The sequence below is a fragment of the Trichosurus vulpecula genome, chromosome 7, assembly GCF_011100635.1.
Source record: "Trichosurus vulpecula isolate mTriVul1 chromosome 7, mTriVul1.pri, whole genome shotgun sequence".
Taxonomy (NCBI): domain Eukaryota; kingdom Metazoa; phylum Chordata; class Mammalia; order Diprotodontia; family Phalangeridae; genus Trichosurus; species Trichosurus vulpecula.
The window spans coordinates 10285040-10307011 of record NC_050579.1 but is presented as its reverse complement, the minus strand read 5'-3'; the positions used below and the strand labels follow the sequence as shown (position 1 = coordinate 10307011).

Sequence of the window (21972 nt, the reverse complement as noted above, 5' to 3'; positions counted from 1 at the left end):
CTGGAGGCCTTCTCCACTGCATGGGAACAGGGCTTGGGTTTCTAAAGGTCAAATCAAGAGGGACAAGCAGAGCATGGCATGGGTGACTAGAGCTGAAGATAGTTCTCTCTTGGGTTCTGTTGTCAGCCGTGACATGAACTCTGGTGCCACCGTAGTCTTCCATACCATGGCCTACACAGCTTTCATGGCTGTAGCAACAGACACTTGGGAGCAGGTTGTAGTGTGAGAGCTGGAAGGGACCAGTGAGATCACCTAGTCCCCATTGTACAGAGAAGTAAACTAAGGGCCAGAGACCCAGTTTCAGTGACTAGAGGAGGTGCCAAAGTCAGGGATTGTCCCTCATCAGGCACCACGAGGTTTGAAGAGAGAGCAAAAGCTCCCTGAGTAAATGCCAAGAATCATCAGTCTGGAGGTCAAGAGCTCATTGTAACATGCTGGCCTTGAATCCATCGATCCTGGCTCACATGGGCCTAAATCAGGAGTTCTCGACCCAAGGTCTGTGGACGGATTTCAAAGGGTATATGAACCACCTGAAAAAAATATATCTTTATTTTAATATATTTAGTTTTCTTTGAAATTCTAGGCATTTTATTTGATACATTTTAAAACATTATTTTGAGGGTTCTATGGGCTTCACCAGCCTTCCCAAGGGGTCCTTTACACAAAACAGGTTAAGAACCTTTGGTATAAATACTCATTCAGAAAACCTGTTTTTTAAGAGATAGCTTCAAGCTTTCCCTCAAGACCACAGCACGGGTTTTTAACATTTCTTCTTTCTTTTGCCTGTTCTATAAGCTGGACTAGAATGTAATGTGGGTCTAGGTGTTGGTGTAGATGTAGATGTCGGGGTTGGTATAACTGTTGGTGTGAGGGTAGGTGTAGAAGCTGGGTTCAGGTTAGTGTTATGGTTGGTGTTGGGGTTGGGTTTGACGTTGAGGTTACACTTGTCATTCGGATTGGAGCCAATATTGGTATTGTGGTTGATGTTGGTGTTGAAGCTATTGTTTGGTTTGGTTTAGGGTTGGGGTTGAGTTGGGGTTATGTTAGTGTTGGGGTTTGGGTTATATTATGACTGATAGTTGGGGTGAAGGTTGACATTGGGGTTGACTTTGGAGAGCTTGTAGAGTCTGGGTTTGGTGCTGCTATTGGGGTTGGTTTGGCATCGGGGTTGAGGTTGGTATGGATTTATAGAACCTTCTTTTTCTCCTTCCAGGGTGAACAGGGGCCACAAGGTGACCAAGGCCGAGAAGGACCCGTTGGAGTCCCTGGAGACCCAGTAAGACCCCGGACCCCTCTCTCATTCTATATCTAGATGCTGCCCCATGGTGAATGGTGACAATCTCAACAGGTCCAGAGCCTGGCTCCCCCAGACTCTTGGTCCACTCTGCTCTCCACCCCCTTGCCAGAGTTCTATTTTTCCCTGGTCCCTTTATTCCTCTCAGCTGAATGAGGGCTTTAGAAACGGACTTCCTTATCGGCTGGGCCTTCCAAGAGCAGTTCTTAAAAATTCACCAGTGAGAACTCTCCCCAAATGTAGGTGTTGGAGGTGTTCAGCACCCTATTCACTCCTGACCCTCCTGGGCTAAAGCAGAGGTCAGAGAGTCAACAGATGTGGAAACCTAAATATTTGGGAGGAATTCGCCACTCCAGATTGTTCTGGGGGCTCTGAAAGACGTTTGGCTTGATCGCACATATGTTCCTTTTCATTTCCTGTTTGGAAAAGCTGGATGTGTGCATGTGTGGACAGACTGTGGACTTTTCCCTCAGGCCAGAAGGATTAGGAAGGACCAAACAGGTCCAGGAAGACAATTCAGGGCACAGAGGGCCTGGGGACATTTGTTTAGTCTACGTGGGAGGGAAGATGTTCCTATACTCTATTAGACGTCTCTCTTCAGGACTGCTGGACTTTACTTCTCTCTCGCATTTAAGTGACAGGCCAGAAGAGTCCTCAGAGGTCTGTGTAATGGATAGAGTGTTGGACTTGCTGTCCTGGAGACCTGGGTTCAAATCCCACCTCAGACACTTGCTAGCTGTGTGACCCTGGGCCTCACTCTCCTCTATAAAAATGGCAGAGGTGGGGCTTATGACTTCCAAGCTGTCCAAGAGCTCTAGGCACCAGTCTCTCCTGCAGTCACTCCAAAGGGCATCAGGTCTGACCCCTTCATTCCACAGAGGAGGAAACCGAGAGAGGCCCAGAAAAGGGAAGTGATTGTGGCCAGGTCACTTCCATGTGGGAGGTGGCCAGCCTTGCTCCTGAACCCTGGCATCTAATTCTAAACAGAGCTATGTGTAGTGCCGAGGAGACGTGGGCTATGAGTATGCTGGGCCCTGGCAGACATCTTGCAGGATTGTGAGGGCGGTGACAGGGAGCTGGGGCCCTGGCTCCAAAGCATCTGTCCCAGTTTCTTTGAACTTGGAGTTTGGGCTGCAGCTTAAGTTGTGGGTATTTATTTTGGCTTCCTGCAGCGCAGATGAAGGGAAAGAATTAATTTTTCCCTAGGGAAGGTCCCTGAATGATGGCCCATGCAAACAGCTTCCCGCCTACCCACCTTCATCAGCCTGAAAGCTGGTTCCAAATCCACTGAGGTGATTTGAGTGGTTTGCATAGTAATCAAGCCCCCCTTTCCTCCCTCTCCTAGTCTGGGCACCTCAGGGGCCTGTTCATCCCTTGTCTCCTTTTGCTGAAACTGTCCAATGAGTCCAAAGGAGCTAAGATTTTGACTTGAAAATAAGCCGCCTTCAAGTCTAAAGGAGAGAGGAAATTAGGCCTCAAAGGATAGTGTTGGGTCTGGAGCCAAGAAGAGCCAGGATTGGAATAAGGAGCCAACCCAGACTGACAGAGCTGGAGGGAGCTCTGAAGGCCACTGGGCCTGCACCCAATGGAAATGCCCCTGCCTTCCTCCCCCACCCCCATGCCTCCATGTGAGGCCTGGATCAGACTGGTTCAGCGGCCTTGCCATTTACTGCTAGTGACAAGACCACTTTCCTAAGCCTTGGCCTCCTCCTTCACAGAATGAGGATAACACCTTCCATGTCTCCATCATAGGTGGAATAGTCAGGGGCCAGGAGACTAACAGCAGGAATGTTCTGTAAGAGGCACCATCCTCCGATGGGGTGTCAGATGGGCTATTTTTGGCCACAGTAGCCAATGGCTATGGGGATTTCCCAGAATCTTGGGGTTGGAAGGGACTTTGGGCCACCTGGTCAAACCTGTGTCTGAGTGGGAATCCCCCCCCATATACTTGGCAAGCCCTTATCAAGCCTCTGCTTGGAGACCTCCAATGAGGGCAGCCACCACCTCTCAAGGCAGCCCTTTCCATGCTGGGATAGCTCTCATCATCCTGAAGTGTTTGCTGATGTAAACCCAATTCTGAATCTTTGTGGCTTCCCCTCATTCTCCCCTCTGAGGCCAGCAGGGCCAAGCTAACCCTTCTTCTTCTGGACATCTCTTCAAGACAAAGGCAGCACCCTCCCTCTGCCTGCTTCTCCCAGTGCTAGACCTTCCCTTTCTTCAGGCACACTCCCTAGTCCAAGTGCCTCTTTCATCGTTCTGCTCTGCCTTGTCAAGTTCCCTCCGAAAAGGGGCCCCAGAGCTGAGCACGGAATGTATTAGAGGTTTGGTCAGGATGGCCGGCTTGGGGAGCTGACTTCTGCCTCTGAGCTTAGGTGCAGCTGTCCTCCATGTTCTGAAATCTATGTCCTTCACCTCTCCTATCACCCTGGAGCCCCTGGCTGCCAAGCCCCCACTGACTCCTGTCTCCAGCTCACCTTTCCCTGCCTAGGGCCCCAGAAGCCCCGGGTGGCCAAGCTCAGCCTCAGGCTCCTCCGCCTTCTCTCTGACTCTCACCTTACCCACTTGATCTGTCACCAGATCTCATCCTTTCTGCCTTCACACCATCTGTCCCCCAGGTGCTCATGCTGGCCCTCAGCACGTCTCTGCAGGTCCATTGCAATAGCTTTCTCTTTGCTCTTCCTGCCCCAAGTCTTAAACTCATCTGTCACGCAAGTTTCCTGACAATCCTGTCCTCAAGGAGCTTCCAATCCACTGAGCCATCTGAATGGAGCAGATCTTTTACTCAAAAATGACTGCATGTGTAGACACAGCCTCAGCATATACCCTATGCAGCCAAACCCTGGTGTCCGAGGGGGATGGTGTCCCCAAGTCTTCAGGCCGAAGCTTCTGTTAAATCAAACCCTGCAGGGCTCTCAACATGGTCCTCAGGCCCTGTCTTCTGATCTCTACTTAAAGAAAATTCACAAACTCACTGCTTTCCTTTGCTTGTCTCAACATCAACCCCTGATAAAAACATAAGAAGGGAAGAGGCCAAAGGAGATCCAACCTCCGAGAGAAGCTCTTTTCACGAGAAGAAAAGTAAGAACGAGGCAGAATCTAGAACAAGTTAGAGCCCCAAAAAAGAGAAAAGTCAAGCATCAGTGGCCAGGGGCAGAGACCCACTGCAGGGGGCCGGCCCTGCCCTTCTGCAGGTGCCTCCTTCCTGCCCCTTAGATTTGCATTGGCTTCAGTTTTGAGAGCCTCTAACTGACACGCTCCTGGCTCCTTCCATGACGGCCCAAGGACCAGCCTCAGTATTGTGGGAAACTCTGGTGATGCTGCCCAGCTTTGCTCTGGGCCTTCTGTGCAGTGACTCAGGAGCCCTGTCAGATGGGAGGCCATTTGCCTTTCACTTATTACCTCAGAATACAAACTCTAAAACCCTGAGACGCACGCTTCCTGGCCCCAACAGGTTGGATTTGTGGGACCTTCTGCATTCTTGGTGCCTGAACCACAGGGTGCCAGGCCACCTCTGCTGGGAGACCTCCATGCCCCATCCTCCAGCAGACACCCAACTTTGGCATAGCTCTCATTATCCAGCCCAAATGCACCTCTTTCCCACCTCCGTTTCTTTCTCATTCTGCTCTCTGGAGCCAAGTAAAACGAGGCTCATCCGTCCTCCTGTGACATCTCTCCTCCCCAGGACATCTCCCCTCTCTGAGACATCTCTCCTCCCTGGGACATCCTCCCTCCCCGGGACATCCCTTCTGAGACTTAAACACAATCTTGCCTTCTCTGAGCCTTCCCCTTTACCAAGTTAAGCATCTCTAGTTTCTTGGTCTCAAACTCCCACAGCATCCTGGTTGTGTGGTCTGTGGACCCTCCTGTGTAACCAAGGGAGTCACTTTAATCTCCCTGGGCCTGTTTCCTCTTGAGCAGAATAAGGAGCCTCTGATTTTCCTCCAGCTCATGATCTGGGAGGGAGTCAGGAAGGGCAGGCAGGTAACACTTATGGGTCCAGGTCCAGATCTTCTTCTTCCATCTTTGATCTTGCACTCTCAGTGCTTGAATTACAAAATGTCGGAGCTAGGAGGGTCCTATGACCTCTGCTGGATGGAGTCTCTGTTCCAGGAGGTCCTCACACCAATTGATCTCCCACATCCAGCCAATAAACGACTCATATTTGTGTGGTGCCATTATCTCAGTGGAGCTTCACAATAGCCCTGCCGGGTCAGAGCCACCATCAGTCTCATTTTACAAATGAGGAGACTCAGGCTCAGAGAAGCCAAGTTACTTTTCCAGGGTCACACAACCAGTATGAATCAGAGGCAGCATTTGAACTCAGGCTTTCTTGACCCCACAATGCCTCCTCACCCCAAACAATTTCCTGTTTGGGAGCCCTAGGGGTCTAGGAGTAAAACCCAGAGCCTAGCTGTAGGTTTACGGGCTAGGCCCACTCTGCCAGTCCATTGTGCTCATCTTCTCGGGGTTCTTCGGGTCCCATCTTCTCCCTGTCAAAGCCTTCTCTTGGCATTCATTCTGCACCTGTTGGCTGGAAGGCATCTGCAGTAAAAGGCACAGGATCTGCCCTTTGGTCCCTGGCTGGTACTAGAAGCATCTAGGCTAAAGCTCAGTGGTTAGCAATGTTTATAGGCAGGGATGGAGACCTCCAGAAAACCAGGCTCAGAGCAAGAAGAAACCTCAGAGGCCCTCTGGCCAGCCTCTTCACCTTATCGATGAGTGAGCAGAGCCCAGTGACTCTAGAGAGGGAGAATTGAGAGGAATTTGAACCCAGATCCTTTGACTCCAGAAGGGCGCCCCCGTCATGACACCAGCACAGGCCCAAATGCCCAAATGGGCTTCATACGCCAGTGTCCTTTGGAGTAAGTTGACTCCTATGCCACCTGACCAGAACCCTGGCTACAGAAAGCAGTCTAGGACCTCATCTGTCATGCTGGATTGTCAGTCCTGAAGGAATCCAGGGCTTCCCAAGAGCATCTGACTATGTTTCCCTGGACAAACAATCCTCCCAAAACCACAAACAGAAGCCATTTTGCCAAAGACGGTGTCTCCTGGGGTTGGGAGGCATCCTGACTGGGACAGCATAACCTCAGAAACTTATTGAGTTCTGTTCCCATCCAGGGTGAGGCTGGACCTGTTGGACCAAAGGGCTACCGAGGAGATGAAGGCCCTCCAGGAATCGAGGTGAGTGTCTGGGGAGGTGTCAGCTGGCCCAGCCTTGCTCTGTCCCTGAATGTCATCGAGGTCACAGACAATTCCTCGTTCTCCAAGGGTGGGCAGCTGAATTATCCCAACTCAACTGCTTCTCTCCTAAATTTAGTTTTATAGCAGAACTTTAATATTAAGGTCATGCCTCTATTCAGAATGAAGTATGGTATGAGATACTGGTTTAAGCCTAGTTTTTGCCAGATCCTTTTCCAGATTTCCCAGCACCATTATTGAATAGGGAGTTCTATCCTAGGTAACATTCTGGGGCTGGATCCTACACAAGGGGTTCTCTCCTCTCCCCAAACATTCTTCCCCATTTGCTATCCCTAGAATAGCCTCCCTTCCCAGGACAAATGTGACCTTCTCCCTCTTTCCCGTAGTCCTCTCTAAGCCTCTCCTACTTTGATTTGAAAGACACAACTATATTTTCTCACCCTAGTTATTCTCTGGATCTCATTTTTCCTTTTCCTGGGATGAATGAGAACTTAATGGGGACCCCAAGCCCTGAAAGCTAATCTAATTACCCTAAGGTGATTCTTCCTCCTCCTACTTTTCAGGGTCCCAGAGGAGCCCCCGGGCTCGCAGGTCCCCCTGGAGATCCTGGGCTGATGGGTGAAAGGGTGAGTGAAATCATCGGTTACTAAGGGCCGCCACCAGCTCAGGAGGGAAGGTCTTGCCTCTGGTTTTCCTGGATGGGCACTGGAAGATGAGGGATGGGGAGCTCGTGTAATGGCTGGGGAAAGGAGTGCACATTGCAGAGAGTCCAGCAGCCTGGAGGGAGAGGCTCCCCACTCACTGATCTAGGTAGGGTGTGGGTAGGTACTAACAGCAGTGTCAAGGAAAGACAGAAAGGACTGCTGGAGGGAAGGATGGAATAAGCATTTGGACCTTCCATTAGGAAAAACACAAAAGCAGATCACCTCCATCTTCAGTTCCAGATGACTAAACTCTTCCTCCCCACATGCCCCACTCCCAGATACAGAATCTCTTCCATGTGTGCACCTTCTATTGGCTTCCAAAGGGACTGAGTGTGCCGGCAGCACATGGGATGACCGGGTGGGAGGCTTCCAAGAAGGGCCCTGTCACCCAAAGCCAGGAAGCCCTAGGGCAAAGATGGATGGTGAAGAAGGGGTGGAGACAGAAGGAGGGAGGAGAGGTGGGGGAGGAGAAGAGTGGTTTCCCGTCTTCTCCCTTTCCAATTCAGCCAGGCCAGCTTCTAAGGCTTGGGATCAAGGCAGTTTCCTCAAGGCTCCTGTAACTGGGATCATCTGACTTTGCACTTCACTGTCTGGGGCAAAAGACAGAGTTGAGTTGATTGAAACGAGCAGGAAGGACAATTGGCTGGAAATCTAGTTGCCTGGGTTCTCATCCCAAGTCTACCAGGAATTTGCTCTGTGACCTTAGGAAAGTCACTGACCCTCTATTGTCCTCAGTTTCCCCATCTGCAAAGACAAGATGGCCTCTGAGGTTCCTTCTGGCTCTAGACTCTGACCTTAAAGACAGCACCACCACATACAAACTTTCTCATTATTATACACATAGGGGAGATTCTACATATGTAAAGACCCTCCACTACCACCCTAAATAAAGCGGACTGGCCACAGAGCTGGTCACTCCCGAGCTTGGGTGTCATCCATGAAATAACATGATCAGCAGGAATAATTCCCTGTGACCTCAGGAAAGAAGATGCAGGTCAGGGGTGCGTGGCCTTTCCCATCCAGAGGGTCTCCATTTAGGAGAGAAGCAGCCATCTTTTCTTGACCGTTAGTAGTAAGGACTACATACATGTGAAATCAGGTGGGACAGAAGCAATGACGTAGATCTCAGCCCCCAGGGGCTAAGGTTAGATGAGAAGAAATAGAGATCTTGGCCCCTTTGTGAAGCCCCATGACCTCAGGGCCCATGTGAATGGGATTGGGGTTTGCCATGGGTAAAATCCATGCTTCCCCAAGCAAAAGCTTGCCATGGTGCAGCAGCCCTGCCTAGAGAGCTTGGCACGATTTTCATAGTCAATGTACGAATCAGCACCAAGACACACAGAGAGGAACAAGGGGGCTAAGCCGTCCCACCCCCACCCCCACCTCTCCATGTGGCACCTTGGAGCTGGATCAGGGAGCTGACAAGGGGCCACATGGATGTTCCAGCCCTCTTCAAAGGGCAGATGCTGTGACTTCTTTTATAACTTGTGGTTTATCTAAACTTTAGACTACTTGACATTTTTGTGTGGGAGAGAGTTCAGAGCTTTGTAAGCATGGATCCGTCTGCCCGAGGCATGTCCATCGAGGCCCTGGTCATGCAAAGCAGACAGCTCTGTCCTCACTGCAGGCCAGGGAAGCCAATTTCTGGATTGAGGCAAAGGGGATATTCAGATATCTGGGCATAGTGAGCACCCAGCTGGAGAATTGCTTCTTCCTTGGCTGATAGGAGGGGGTGTGGATTCGAGGTAGAGGACCTAGCACCCCTAGGAGGGCTGCAGAGAAAGTCAAGACCAAGGATAGGACTTCTCCCTCAGGTGACAGGGAGTTCTCAGACATTTTTTGGGTGTCTGTTTTTTCTAGGGTGAAGACGGGCCCCCTGGGAATGGAACAGAAGGCTTCCCAGGTTTTCCAGTAAGTAATCTTTTTTCTTTGTAGAATTCAGAATTTAAAAATTTCTTTGTAAAATTTAGAATAATCTTTCTGCCCTTCCCCACCTCTAACCAAAAGGCTTGGCAGCCCAGTAACCTTGGGCAAGCCCATCAATTCTGTGGCCCCCTTGTCTGCCTCCCCCCAAGGCCGGCCCCACTCACTGGGCCTAATCACACCATCCTGGAAGGTCTGTTTCACAATTTGGCTAAACATTTCCTCTCTCCTTTTCTCTCCCTCAGGGATATCCAGGGAACAGGGGTCCTCCGGGCATAAATGTGAGTATAGGCCACATTCAGGCCTTGGCTCCCCCTAGACACCCTATCTAGGAGGGTCGGGGGTTCTTATGAAACTCTGGCTCTTTTCTACTTCTGTGATTTTGGGAGCATCTAACCCTGAAAAGTGGCTCCCAGCATGGGCAGCTCTGGAGGACTTATCTCCAGCCAAAGGTTCTGGTCTACCATGACCCAAAGTGGAATGCCAAGATAGGAACCCAATCCTGCCCTCCAGGAGATTCCCTTCCATTGCATGGGTCCCACCCAGCCAAGGTCACTGGGAGACTGTGACTTAAGTCTCCAGAGCTAAGTTCATCCACCTCTTCACTCTACATGCCGCTCCTTTCCTGCATCTAGGGACCCTCCCGCCCCAGACCAGAGCTAAATTGGGCTCCATGGAGCTCTAGGAACATGCGGGCATGCTGGGATCATCTTCCACTGCCCATACTCTGGGATATTTGGGCTTTAATCTTCCTCCAGATGAACACTATGGATTCCAGATTCCCTTTGCCAAATTATCTACCCTCTCTGCTTTCCTGCTCTGACAAGGGAGTCCTGACCACACATGAAGTCCTTGGTCCCACGCAACAGCGTCATCCCACGGCCACAGGCCATGGCAGCTGTCACATCATGGGATCATTCAAGGCCCATCCTGGCATTAACCAGAGCCCTTTTCTCACCATGAACAGGGCACCAAAGGCTATCCCGGGGTCAAGGGAGACGAAGGAGAGGCTGGTGACCCTGGTGAGGACGTAAGTAATGACCAGACAGTGACGGCCACCCTGGTGCTAGGAGGTATCCAAACACACACAGGATCCTGAGAAGCCACACACACACACACACCCCCAACCAGTGACTTAAAGATAAACTCTGGCCATTTCCAGACACCAATAATTTAAAGATCAAGGACCAGGCAATCTCTTTCTCAGTATGCTAATGTGATGACTCTTAAGAACTCCTCCATGTGGGTCTTCATGCCCTCAGGTGATCCACACAGCAGCCCACCTATACCTTCTCCTCCTGGGCTCCTTTTCTCTATGATTCCCAATCCAGCCTTCACAGGATCATTCCTCGGGCTCAGCAACTGGGGGCCAGGACACTCCCTGGGCCATCTGTCCATCTATGAACCCCCCTCCCACACACACACACACACACACACACACACATATTTTCTCTGGGATCAGCCCACTGCCTAGTTCTGCCACATCTGTTCTTGATGGTGCCTTCTCCTTTAGTGTGTAAGCCCTCATTGATAACATACCGTGGCCCACTTGTACCTACCATTGTCCTTCCCATTGTCTCCTGGGGCACCGACACTTCTGTCCTCCTAGAGAAACACCAGCTACTGGGAGTGTGATCCTTCCTCTCAACTACAAACCAGTTTAGAAATACTAGGACCCTCTGGCCTAACACAAAATCTAGCTGGAGCAGAAAGACCTTCTTGTGGGATGGATTCACCATTCTCTATATAAATGATGGTATTTTCTTGCTTTCTTCCAGAACAATGACATCTCACCACCAGGAGTTAAAGGGGCCAAGGGTTACAGAGGCCCAGAAGGTCCCGCCGTAAGTAGCACTGATGCACAAAGGACACGAGAATATCCAGAAGGCTCAGGGGAGGGAAGAGGAAGGACAGGAAGAGCTGAGGGTGGTCAGCTGTCTCTTTTTGCTTTTTCTTCCCTTTTTTTGGCAGCCTCTGGGGTTCCTCCCTTTGACATCCAGCCCAGCTTCAAATAGACCAGTTCTGGTTCCTGGCCTTGGAGCCAGACGTTGTCTGGGAGCCCCTCGCCAGCTAAGACGGGGGCGTGAAATCTAGAAGGGATGTTCTAGCTTTCTGTGAATTGGCTGACGTGGCCGAGTCAGCAGATGCAAAGCGTGTCCCTCTGGCGTGGACTGTCTGGCTGGGCTACTGGGAGAGAATTTCTATTAAGCAGTAACCACGCCAGAAGCCAAGTTACAGGATTTTCCACTGGATGCCTTAGGACGTCAGACCTGTAGGGTTCCCAAGGACACCTCAGATGGGGACCACCGACCAAGGGAAGGCACAAATCTAAGGGATGGGAATGAGAGCTGCCAGCCTGTGAGGGGTGGAAAGTTGGGGAGAGATGACTGGGGCATAACTGTGGAGCCCTGTAAAGTGACTGGGGTTGGGGGGATAGCAGAGTGTGAGCCTGGAGTCAGGGAGACTCAAGTTTGAATTCTGATCAGATGCTTATCAGCAAGTCCCCCTACCTCTCAGCCTCAGTGTCCTTATCTCTAAAAGATGAGTAGTGATGCCTGTGGCCTCTAGAGATAATTAATGCCTTAAAGCCTTTGCAATAAGTGTCAATGCTACTTACTGTTCTTATGAAGACTCACACATGAAAACTTCTCCCCAGCATCTTGGCAACACCACGGAGCAGGGCCCCCAACATTTTAAACTAAGGGCATTGTTCTTTTCATATCCAAAAATCTCTGGGCCCCTCCAAAGGACAGTAATGATGACACCCTCAGTACCCTCCACTAGGAAAAGCCTCAATGAACCCAAACCCCTGGGATATCAGGACCACTTTTCGGGGACTTGATATTGGATGCATCCCCCTGGCATGTGCAGCACAGCCTACAGGCATGAGACCTCACCCTGGTTGGGGAGGGGAGGTGAGGGAGGGGTTGTGCTTCGGTCTGTCTTCTGGAACAGAGACTGCTGGGGCTGGGGGGGCAGGAAGAATGTGCTGACCCTGAATCCCACCTCCACCACTGGCTCGCTGTATGGCCTTGGGCAAGTGATTTCCCTTTTCTGGGCCTTAGTTTCCTCATCTGAAAAGTGAGAGGGTCAGATTAGCTGGCATCTGTGTCTTCTCCAGCTCCAGGGCCAGGATCCAGTGTGTGCCCCCAACCCACCCTCGCCCATTCCTCCTTGTGACCCATGGAACCCATTTGTGAGAGCTGAGCAGGGGGAGAGTTGTGGGAGTCGGTGGAGCTAACCCTCTCATCCTCCCCCCACCACCATAACTGGCTTTATATGGTACCATAAGGTTTGCAAAGAGCCCCCAGGCATGATCTCATTTTAGCCAGCTCAGCAAACCCCCTGCAGCTGGGAGAAAGATGGACAACATGGGAAGCCCTGGTAAAGGTCGCCTCCCGCACCCCCAGACTGAGGGGTGGTGGCTGGAATCCCAGGCCTTTGGCTTATTCTTGGCCTAGCCACATGGGCCTGTGCCCGTGTGTAGAAACCCAGCAGTTCTTTCTACCATTCAGCCTTTCTTCGGTGTGGATGCACATTCACCTGAGGATAGCCACTAAGTGGGAGAATTCTGCAGCCTGAGGGGGACGGCTGGTGATCCAGATCACTGCCCAAGCATCCATCAGCAGGAGCATTCTGGACCCTGGCTGGGGGGATGCAGACAAGCCATCGTTCAGATTCTGAGTGTGGAAGGCAAAGGCTGCCCCACTCACCTCTGTGACTCAGCCTTAGAGAGGCAAAGGCCAATGGCACGTTCTCCTTGATCATTCCCTCTCCCATTTTCTTTCTTTTTTCATTGTCTTCTCTTCTTAATGTATTTTTGTTTCAACCAGGGACCCCCGGGACCAGCAGGGCCTCCAGGACCAGATGTGAGTAAATCGAGCCCCTCACTGGTCCACTTTCCCATGATGACTTCCCTTCTATTGGCCTGATCCACAGAACTTGGGAGAGGGCTCACTCTGGCCAAATTACTCTGACCTTAGGTCACCAAGGAACTTAAACCCACCACCCTGCTTCCAGAGCCAGGGCTTGTCTAAGAATTGAACCAAGCTGGAGGGTGACAGAGTCCCAGGAGCTGAGAATCCAAGAGGTGGAGGGATGTAGGGAGACCATAGGAGTTCCCCTGTCTGGCCCTCAGTTTCCCAGCCTGTAAGGGCATTGGACCACATGAGCTCTAAAGTGCCTTCTGGGGCTACATTCGTGATGAAGGCTCACTGGCCTCCCATTCTTTCTCGGGCTAGGCCTGGTTACCCCACAGCCTGCAATCAACCAAGTGGCCACCTTCCCACTGGGGTGTCCAGGGCTTCCGCTGCCTACAGACTGATGCTTCTTTTCTCTTTCCTCCTCAGGAATGTGAAATCCTGGACATAATCATGAAAATGTGCTGTGAGTATTCACTTGTGCATTGGAGTAACTCGGATAAGTGTGTCTGGGTATGTTTGGTTCTTGTAGGGGAAGGGGCATTGTTCTTCAAGCCAATCCCTCAGTCAAGCTATAGCCGTTGTGCTCGGCATGACACTCTGTGCCGCAACACAAAAACCAAACTGGAACAGGCCCTGTGCTTGAGAAAATCAGTCTCCATGAGAATGGACTTCCAGAGATTTTTATATTTAGAACATCCTTAGGTTATGTCTTTGCATGTCCGTAATACTAGTGCAGCATCCCCAGAGACACGTAGCAGAAATGTTCATATCCCCACTTTACAGATCAGACACTCGGGGAGGTAAGGGAACTTGCCTAAGGTCACTCAGCCGGGAAGTGTCCAAGCCAGGATGTGAACCCAGGGTTTCCGACTCTCTGTCCTGTGCTCTTTCCCCTGTCCCCTGCTGAACAAGGGTAACCTAGGCTGGCATGTTATAGATGCCAGTAGGATGGTTTTGACAAAATGGACCAGCAAGTTCAATGAAAAGGGATCAGTTCCCTCAACCAGTTCTGATAATCCTGCTAGTTAATCACCGGTTGGTCATCAATTAGTGAGTGCCCAGTGACAAGTGGGTGAGCACTGAATTCAGTCAAAATGGCGGCCCCATGTGGTAACAACAGAGTCAAACTCAACTGGAAACAAGGATCACTAAACCATATAGATAAGACCCTGTGGGCCACACGTTGACTCAGAAAAGTACATGTGAACATTAACTGTGTTCTATTGTATTTTTATTTACTTTGTTAAATATTGCCCGATTACACTTTAATCTGGTTTGGGCCACCATATGTTTGACATCTCTGGCAGCCTTGGTGGAGACATTGCTGCCATTATTCCCATGTCTGTTGAACCTACCCAGTGTGTCCAATGCAGACACTCCAAGCACAGGCAAAGGCCAAAGCATTGCATTGCCTCGATTCTGCTGCCTCCCTAGCAGCCCAAACCAGACGTTTATTTCTGAGGGGACTTAGCACTCCCTTTGAAGCCAGTAGCTTCTTCAAATAGCCTGTCCCCCCATGGGAAGATTCCCCAGGCTATGGCAGAATAATCCTAGAATTTCAAAGTAGGGACCTCTACTCCTGGGAGACCCATGTCAAGGTCAGGTGCAGAGAAAAATGCCCATGCTCCTTCAGATGAAGGGCTTAACCTGTTTTCTGGTCAAGAGCCGCATGAAGTCTTCATTGTATTTTAATTCCTCTCTTTCCTTTTCTTTCCCCTAGCTTGCTGTGGTGAGTAATGAACACTTTGCAACTCTTTTTAAAATGTGCCTTCTATGTTTGTGCTATTCTTCAGCCACTGCAGTGTGGTCGGCCCCATTCGGGCTGCAGGAGTTCAATGTTTGGCTATCTTAGGGCTTGTTGGGTTCAGACATAAATTAGGACAGACAGTTCAGATCCATACATTAGAACCTTATGATGATGCCAAGGCCAGGAGACAATGACAGCATCTCTGGGACAGGCTTCCCAACTGTTAATAAGAGCAGTATCTGGAATGACAGAGAATTACAAGAGGGTAACAAATCAATAGAAAATGTCATCATCACCACAAGTAGGGTCTACTATAATACTGGGGGCAAGGGGAGAGGAAAGCCTTTTCCCTTTCCATCTCTACTATGTCTCAGGCTTGCTGGGAATCTCAAACCAATAGATAAATAATGTATAGATCTCGAACTAGTGGATAAATAGCCCCAGCAAGGATAGTGTGGTTTGAGTCTCGGAGGGTGACTCATCTCAAGCTACCTCAGGGCACAGCCTCGTGAGGGCTTGCCAGGTGTGGTAACACTTCTGGTGTCTCCTGTTTTGGAACAGAATGTAAGTGTGGCCCCATCGACATCCTCTTCGTATTGGACAGTTCAGAAAGCATTGGTCTTCAAAACTTTGAGATTGCCAAAGACTTCATTGTCAAGGTCATCGACAGGCTGACCAGAGATGAGTTAGTCAAGGTAAGGGCCAGGAATCCCCAGGAGTCAGAGCTCCGTGGAAGGAGCCCAGACACCATGCCTCAGGGCCTTTCCACTGCCCCACCCTGACAAGAGGTACTTCGACAGCACACTGCCTCAGAAGCCCTCCGAGGTAGTCCACCCCACCTAGGGGCATCACTCATAAGAGGGAAGCTTTTTTTGCCCTCTGAAGTGACCCCATTGACAGGTTCCCTTTTGTTGTTACACAAAGAGGTTTCCTTTTTCCTAGGGAACCTTGATGTCAGACAAGATTTCTTAGCCTGCATGTTTCCCGTATGTCAAGCGATATGCATAAATCAATCCAACTGCATGCAGGCTCCAGAAGATTACTCATAATAAGGCCAAATGTCATTTTCACAAAATACACGGTGATGGTCAGGGCATCCACTTCCCTGCCTTGTCATTACAGGACATTGCAATTAACCTGCACAAGTTTTAACCACCATTTAAATGATAGTTACCATGTTGGTGAAGTGTTCCCATGACACCATGCCCAGAAGAAAAATCAGCTCTGGCCTTCTAAGCCAATTGCTAAACACTTTGAATGAATCAGCCATCCCACCATCAGACGTTCATTTAAAGGAGGGAAAAGGAGAGATCCTCACCCCCGTGTTCCTCCCCACTGATTCTCCAATTCCCTCCAAAACTGGGGCTGAATGCACAATGGTGGATGGTAAGAAGGAAGGGAGTCGGAGAATTCAGGGAAGCTCATGGACACGGGAGAATCTGAGCTACCATGGCCTTTCACAAAGTATCCCATATGGCTTCTGCCACTGGGATGGGAGAACCTTGGGTCCAGACCAGTGCAGAACACCATAGAATCCCAGAATCTCAGAGCTGGAGAGGACCTCAAAGATGATCTAGTCTAACCTTTACTGGACACATTAAATTCATCAAATAGCAATTAAGTACTTCCTGCATGCTGGCAATTGAGGCAAAAGACAAGAATGAAACAAGGCTTGCCCTCAAAGAGCTTATAGTCCCCTCTACAACATCTCCAGGAAGTGGCCACCCAGACTTTGCTGAAAGACCTCCAGGGAAAGGGAGCTAACTCCACAGGCAGCTCATTCTACTTGGGGACAGGCTTCTCACTGTTAGGATGTTTCCTTACATTCAGCCCAAATTCTTAACTTCACATGGAAAATATAAACAAGAAAAATGGTCTTTAAATTAAAAATGGGCAATTGGAAAGCAGAAAGAGAGAAAGCTTGGTGACTCCCTGACCTTCGCTTTCTCAGGGGAAATGTCTTCAGCTTGGTTTTGACTGTCCATTTTCTTCATAAACTGTTTTATAGTTTGAACCTGGCGAGTCCCATGCAGGCGTTGTCCAATACAGCCATAACCTAATGCAGGAGCATGTGAGCTTGAGTGACAGCAACATCCAGAACGCCCATGACCTGAAAGAGTAAGTGCCCCCCACCCCTGCTCTCCACTTCGTGGCTGCCCAATAGACCAGGATCTGGAGCCCCACCAGCTGTTGAAGGCTAATAGCAGAAGGAAGAGTATTCATTTTTGAATTAACATTGAATTGGATTTCAAATGAAACTTTTTTTGCCTCCATGTGACCAGTCACTCTATGGAGTCATCAATGGGCCTTCTGGGAGAGAAATTCTCCCAAGCCTGAATGAACCAAAAGGGAACTTTCCTCCATAGACTTACGTAATGGAAAAAAATGTGACCAAGTGTGAGTGTAGGCTTGATTTGATGGCTAGGAAGGCCACTCAGGGAGTGGAGACAGCAAGATGGCCCAGCTGTCTGCTTCTCCCAGAGACCGAGGGGCCAGCCTCTCAGAGCTAGAGCCGAATCCTCCAGTGACTTTCGATTCTCCTTTGATCGTGTATCTTTAACCTGCCCACTCTGAACATGGTGTGCTTAAGAGTACATGTACCTCCTTTTAGAAAGATTATCAAATGGTGGTGCCATTACACCATTTTCTATTTTTTTTGAAGATGGGTCAAGCAAACAAATATTCTGCCTTGATTGTTTTCTTCCCTAAAGAAGTCATCAAGTGAATGGCAAATAGAGACATCATAAGAAAAAGGGAAGCACAAATCTATCCCTCTCCAAAAAGAAAGAATGAAATAGCCTGAGGGCTTTCTGTTGACTTCCTAGCATCCTCATTACCAGTGTTTGTCCAAAAGAATCACTTCGAAAATGATGTTATCCTTCAATTAATCACTCACCAAGCAATTATTAAGTGCCTACTATGTACCAGCCATTCTTTTAGGCACTGAGATACAAAGACAAAAGGAAACCAGTGTCTTCCCCCAGTGAGTTAACATTCTATCTCTCTATCTTATGTCATTGGTACCAACCAAAGGCACTCTGCCAGATGGGATGAGGACAGCCTATGAGCATTTATCCTCACCCTTTCACAAATGCCAAAATGGCAAGGGTCAGGTGGGGTACAAGGGGCTAATCAAACCAGCCACTTGGTCCCTAGTAGGACCGTGACAATCTGTTACCTTAGGCAAACGGAATTTGTGCACTTAATTCTCCATTCAAGGAGAAAATAGAATGGCTGATAGACCAAGGGAATTCTGATTGTGTATTCCCTGTGGGCCAAGGATGTCTTCTGTAAGATGGTGGCTGCTGTTAGGACATTGTAACTTGAGGGAAAGACTCTCTCGTTGAGGGAGAGCTTGGGTTCTAATCTCCCTCTGTGAATTCAGGGCAGTGAAGAAACTCCAGTGGATGGCCGGAGGCACATACACTGGCGAGGCCCTTCAGTACACCAGGAATAATCTGCTGCCTCCCACCCAGAACGAACGGATTGCCCTTGTCATCACAGATGGGCGGTCAGACATTGAACGAGATACAACCCCTCTGACCGTTCTCTGTGGAGCAGACGTTGTGGTAAGTAGAAGGATGCCACTTGGCTGAATTCTGGGGCCATTGGACAGATCAGGAGAAATGAGAGAGTCTTCTTCACCATTGATTTTTGGCAGATTTGGGGGAAGAGGGCAAATGGACCAAGATCTAATTTCACCTCAATTCAGCAAGCCTTTATTAAGCACCTAGTCTGTGCCAGATGCTGTACTAAGCATTAGCAACACAAGGGTGGAAATGAAACCATCCTTGTCCTGCAGGAGTTCCCATTCTGTTAGGGGAGACATGAACACAGATAATGGTCATTCAAGTAGAGAAGGGATGGGAATCAGGAAAGAAATGGACTTCCCTGAAAAGTTAGTTTGGGTTGAGAAAATCTAAGAGAAAGGAATAAGGTTTCTTTAAAGAGGAAAAGCTCAATAATTATCTTTGTCCCCACAGGTATTTTCCCTGGGCATCAAGGATCTCTTTGGGGGCAGCGCAAGCCCGGATCAGCTGAATGAAATCTCTTGCCAGTCAAGCACCCCAGGGAGAAGGACAGGCATTTCCCTCGTCAAGGAGAACTATGCAGAACTCCTAGATGACAACTTCCTGAAGAACATCACCACCCAAATCTGCATCGGTGAGAGTCACCCTGGGGAGCCGGCCTTGTGCAACCCAGGGCTCTCAGAGTGGTCTTTCAGCCAATTCTCCAATGATTTAGTTGCACATTCAACAAACATGTGATGAGCACACCTGGCACTCATTGCCTGGGACATGGTTAGGGAACTACAAAGTCAGCCTCAGGGATAGCAGTAGGGATCAGGGCAGCCTCATCCAGGTGCTGATGTGTGAGGGCCCCAGACATGCATGGTGCAGCGATATAGTATTGCCCCTTGGATCTGGGATGTTGCCCCTGACTAGAATCAGCCCATAGGAGGCAAGGCTTCACGGAGAGGCAGATGAGTATTTAAAGAGACATCAACATGTACATTGAAATCGTAAACTATAAAACCAAAGTTTTGGGTGGAAAGGGAGAATGAGCCATGTCCCAAACTCTGAGAAAGAGGGGAAATGCCTGGGGTGAGTTAGGAGCAGCCACTGGAATGGGCTGGGGATACCTGGAGGATGCAGTAGATTGAGAGGAGGAAGCCCTGCTGAGTGATGATGTTGGGAAGGTCAGGGAATGGTGGGAGGGGCAAGCAGGGAGCATGCTCCTCCTTCTCGTTCTCCTACCAGTGGGTTCAAGGTCATGAGAGAAGGGAGGCCATGGGTGTGAGCAGGGAGGGTCTTCTGCTCTGGATGAAGTCAGGTTTCCTCAAGTACAACAAAGTGATGGGTATGATAGCTGATCAATATCCTAAGGCTCTTTTTCTCTCTCTTGCAGATAAGAAGTGCCCAGACTACACTTGTCCAAGTGAGTAATGCTGACATCTTTGGAGTGTGTGTGTGTGTGTGTGTGTGTGTGTGTGTGTGTGTGTGTATGCGCGCGTGCACGCGCAGGCACACATGTGTGCACTTGGACTCTGTAGCTTTGTTGCATTCACTGTCCCACACCAGCATCAGCCTAATTTTGCTGTGTTTTGAGTGGGGCCGGGTGGTGTCGGGAGGAAGAGAGAATGTCTCTGTGAATAACAGACCACCTGACCACCCGCTTCCTCCTCTGCAGTCCGGTTCACTGCTCCCGCAGACATCACAGTCCTGCTGGACAGTTCAGCCAGTGTGGGCAGACACAACTTTGAGACCACCAAGAAATTTGTGAAGCGCCTGGCTGAACGATTCCTCACAGCTGAAAAGGCTGATCCCTCCTATGAGGTGCGCTTCTCTGTGGTCCAGTACAGTGGCAGGGACCAGCAGAGGCCCGAAACCAATTCCCTGCAGTTCCTCAACAACTACACAGTGGTCGCCAACAACATCGACAGCATGGGGTTCATGAATGATGCCACCGATGTGAATGCTGCCATTCGCTACGTGACCTCCTTCTACCGGCGAGCATCCTCAGACCGGGCCAAGAAGAAGGTGCTCCTCTTCACCGATGGGAACTCCCAAGGAATCACAGAGAGCGCCATTGAGAAGGCTGTGCAGGAAGCCCAGAGAGTGGGCATTGAAATCTATGTGTTGGTGGTGGGCCGACAGGTCAACGAGCCCAACATCCGTGTCTTGGTCACAGGGAAGACCACCGAGTATGATGTGGCCTATGGAGAGCGCCACCTCTTCCGTGTTCCTGATTACCAATCTCTCCTCCAGGGCGTCCTCTACCAAACAGTTTCCAGAAAGATCTCCCTTGGCTGAGGGAGGAAGGATGAGAACTTACTAGCCCAGGAGGCATGCTCCCATCCCAATCCTCTTCCCACTGACCCTTAAAAACAGAAATAAAATGTGACTTGTGATCTTCTCAGCCTCCCAATGGACTTGTTTAAGAGAAGGAAAAAGATCAGAGAAATAGAGCATGAGTCTGCTTTGTACACATCTCCTCCACCTGCTTGCAGACCCCCTTGCTTGTAGCTCCCCATCTGTAGCCCTGCATGCAAGCCCTTTGCCTAGAATGCTTCTCATCCCTGTCTTCAGCCAGGGCCAGCTTGGAAAGCAAACTCCCTGCCTAGTGACCACCATTTTCACATGTCTAAAGCAGAAAGCTGCTGCACTTAGTTGTATCAGCCAAGGAACAATATTCCCTGATACACCATGTTCTCTTTCTGGGAAATATATTGTCTTGGAGTCGCTCAGTCAATGTTATTCCTGGGAGGAAAAATGACTTTGGAGGATTACCTGATAGGCTATTTCTAATGGCCACCCTTCCTAGGGGGCTCTTGGCACTTACTCTCCAGAGCCTTAGGGTTCACATAAGTCCCCACCCTTCCCCTCGACAATCTACATGGCTCATGACAAGGACAAACAGGTCCAGTGAAAATCACTTCCTACCTTCAGGGAAAAGCAAACCCAAAGGCTGGTAGAACCACTGGCCAAAGCAAGCTCTCTCCATTCAAGGTGGCTCTTCGTAGAGATGTCTCCCTTTCTTGCCAGTGCTTCTTTTCCAAATTTTAAAGGCACGGAATGGTGCACATTGACAAGGAGTCACATTAGGCATAGAAATAAAGGTGCTCATTTTACTCTTGCTGTTTACATGTCTTCTTCCCACAATCTGCTTGAGAATCTGGGCTCTGATGGAACCGACATGGGGCCATCCAGCATTTCCATGGTGCTCCTGCTGCAAAAGGATTTTCTTTTGTGTTTCCTTTTTGAAAAAATTTCCAAAATCAAATATTACATTTCCCTTGAAACTCATGGTTCATTTTCCACTGTAAACAAAATACCCTTTATCTGCTACTTTAATTGTTACTCTTGTGTTCTACTCCATTGTGTCCACATCAGTAATTTGTCCAAATAAATGTTTTTCCACAACCTCTTTGCAGAGTTGTCTATTAGGGATTCCAGCATGCTCACTACCTATGAACACAGAGATGGGAGGAAGAATTGGAGACACATTTGTTAAAAACTTGGGGAAAGCACTCAAGGTTTCCCCCTCTGGAGACACCAAGCAGTCCCTTGGCATGGTTCCCGTGGACCATGGTACCAGCATAGGGCAAGGCCTGGGTTTCTCCTCGGTCCATGTAGTTCCATCTACTTTGGGTCCTTGCAGATGGTGTGGGCTGGGGAC

At 49.6% G+C, this 21972-nt stretch overlaps 1 protein-coding gene across 1 annotated transcript in view; it reads left to right on the top strand.

Moving 5' to 3' along the window:
• COL6A1 (collagen type VI alpha 1 chain) overlaps positions 1-21716 on the top strand; it is a 45164-nt gene extending 23448 nt beyond the window's left edge. Inside the window, exons 20-35 of the mRNA XM_036768069.1 lie at positions 1214-1276; positions 6416-6478; positions 7060-7122; positions 9061-9111; positions 9369-9404; positions 10091-10153; positions 10902-10967; positions 12957-12992; positions 13473-13509; positions 14767-14775; positions 15355-15488; positions 16802-16911; positions 18179-18362; positions 18777-18957; positions 19702-19731; positions 19984-21716. Of these exons, the coding sequence (XP_036623964.1) occupies positions 1214-1276; positions 6416-6478; positions 7060-7122; positions 9061-9111; positions 9369-9404; positions 10091-10153; positions 10902-10967; positions 12957-12992; positions 13473-13509; positions 14767-14775; positions 15355-15488; positions 16802-16911; positions 18179-18362; positions 18777-18957; positions 19702-19731; positions 19984-20606 (1749 nt within the window). The 3' untranslated portion in view covers positions 20607-21716. The remainder of the gene's footprint in view (positions 1-1213; positions 1277-6415; positions 6479-7059; positions 7123-9060; positions 9112-9368; positions 9405-10090; positions 10154-10901; positions 10968-12956; positions 12993-13472; positions 13510-14766; positions 14776-15354; positions 15489-16801; positions 16912-18178; positions 18363-18776; positions 18958-19701; positions 19732-19983) is intronic.
• Positions 21717-21972: the final 256 nt, after the last annotated feature.